The sequence below is a fragment of the Enhydra lutris genome, unplaced genomic scaffold (assembly GCF_002288905.1).
Source record: "Enhydra lutris kenyoni isolate GAN:26980312 unplaced genomic scaffold, ASM228890v2 scaffoldscaffold45, whole genome shotgun sequence".
NCBI lineage: Eukaryota > Metazoa > Chordata > Mammalia > Carnivora > Mustelidae > Enhydra > Enhydra lutris.
In genome coordinates this window covers 2,309,887-2,310,692 of record NW_019154129.1, presented here as the reverse complement: position 1 = coordinate 2,310,692, position 806 = coordinate 2,309,887, and the positions used below count along the sequence as shown (strand labels likewise).

At 74.6% G+C, this 806-nt stretch overlaps 1 protein-coding gene across 1 annotated transcript in view; it reads left to right on the top strand.

The window, feature by feature from the left end:
* The first annotated feature begins 206 nt into the window (after window positions 1-206).
* LOC111156268 (xylosyltransferase 1) overlaps window positions 207-806 on the top strand; it is a 297,991-nt gene continuing 297,391 nt past the window's right edge. The window contains exons 1-2 of the mRNA XM_022517037.1: window positions 207-281; window positions 397-704. Coding sequence (XP_022372745.1) covers window positions 207-281; window positions 397-704 — 383 coding nt within the window. The remainder of the gene's footprint in view (window positions 282-396; window positions 705-806) is intronic.

Sequence of the window (806 nt, the reverse complement as noted above, 5' to 3'; positions counted from 1 at the left end):
ACCCGCTGCGTAAGACCCTGCTGTGGTTCCGACACTCCTGATAACGTTTCTCACGTCTCCACCTGCCCGGCACTCTTTGTGCCCGTGGAATATACCTGGGCTGCAAACTCCAGGGCGGGGAGCCCGCTCCGCTCAGCTGCCTCGTGTTGGCTTCCCACACGGAAGGCAGGATCTCAGGACCCCCAGATCCTCCTGACCTCCCCTTGATGCTGAGCGCGCCCACCCTCACCCAGAGCTCCCCTGCTTTTCTGCCCTCGCCCCTTTTCTCCGCCGTGGAAACGGTCCCCCTCTCCCCCACCCCACTCCTACTCTTGCCACGGGGGGTGTGCGTCCTCTCCGCTCGCCCCCACCCCCTTCCTTTCCCTCCTCCTTTTTCCTCCCTCGCTCCGCCCCCAGGCCCCGCCCCTCGCCACCCCGGCCCGCGTTCCGCACCCCCCACCCTACCTCCCCGCCAGCCCCGGGCCAGCCACCACCACAGCCCCCCGGCTGAGGGCTGTGGGGAGGAGAGCCCCGCGGGCCAGGCCCCCGCCCGCCCTGCGCGCCCCTTCCCCGAGCGCGCGCGCCCCGCGGCCCCCTCCGCGGCCTCCTGCTCCCCGCCTCCCCGCCTCCCCGCCTTCCCCTCCTCCTGGTGACGTCCGGGTCCCTGCCCGTCTGAAAACTCCGCGCCGCGGCGGTGGAGGCGGCGGCGGCGGCGGCGGCGGCGGAGGAGGAGGAGCAGCGGCGAGCCGAGGCGGCGGCGGCGGCGGCGGCCCGAGCGCGAGCCCGAGCGGCAGCCGGCAGCCGCGGGAGCCGCGGGGAGCGCGGGG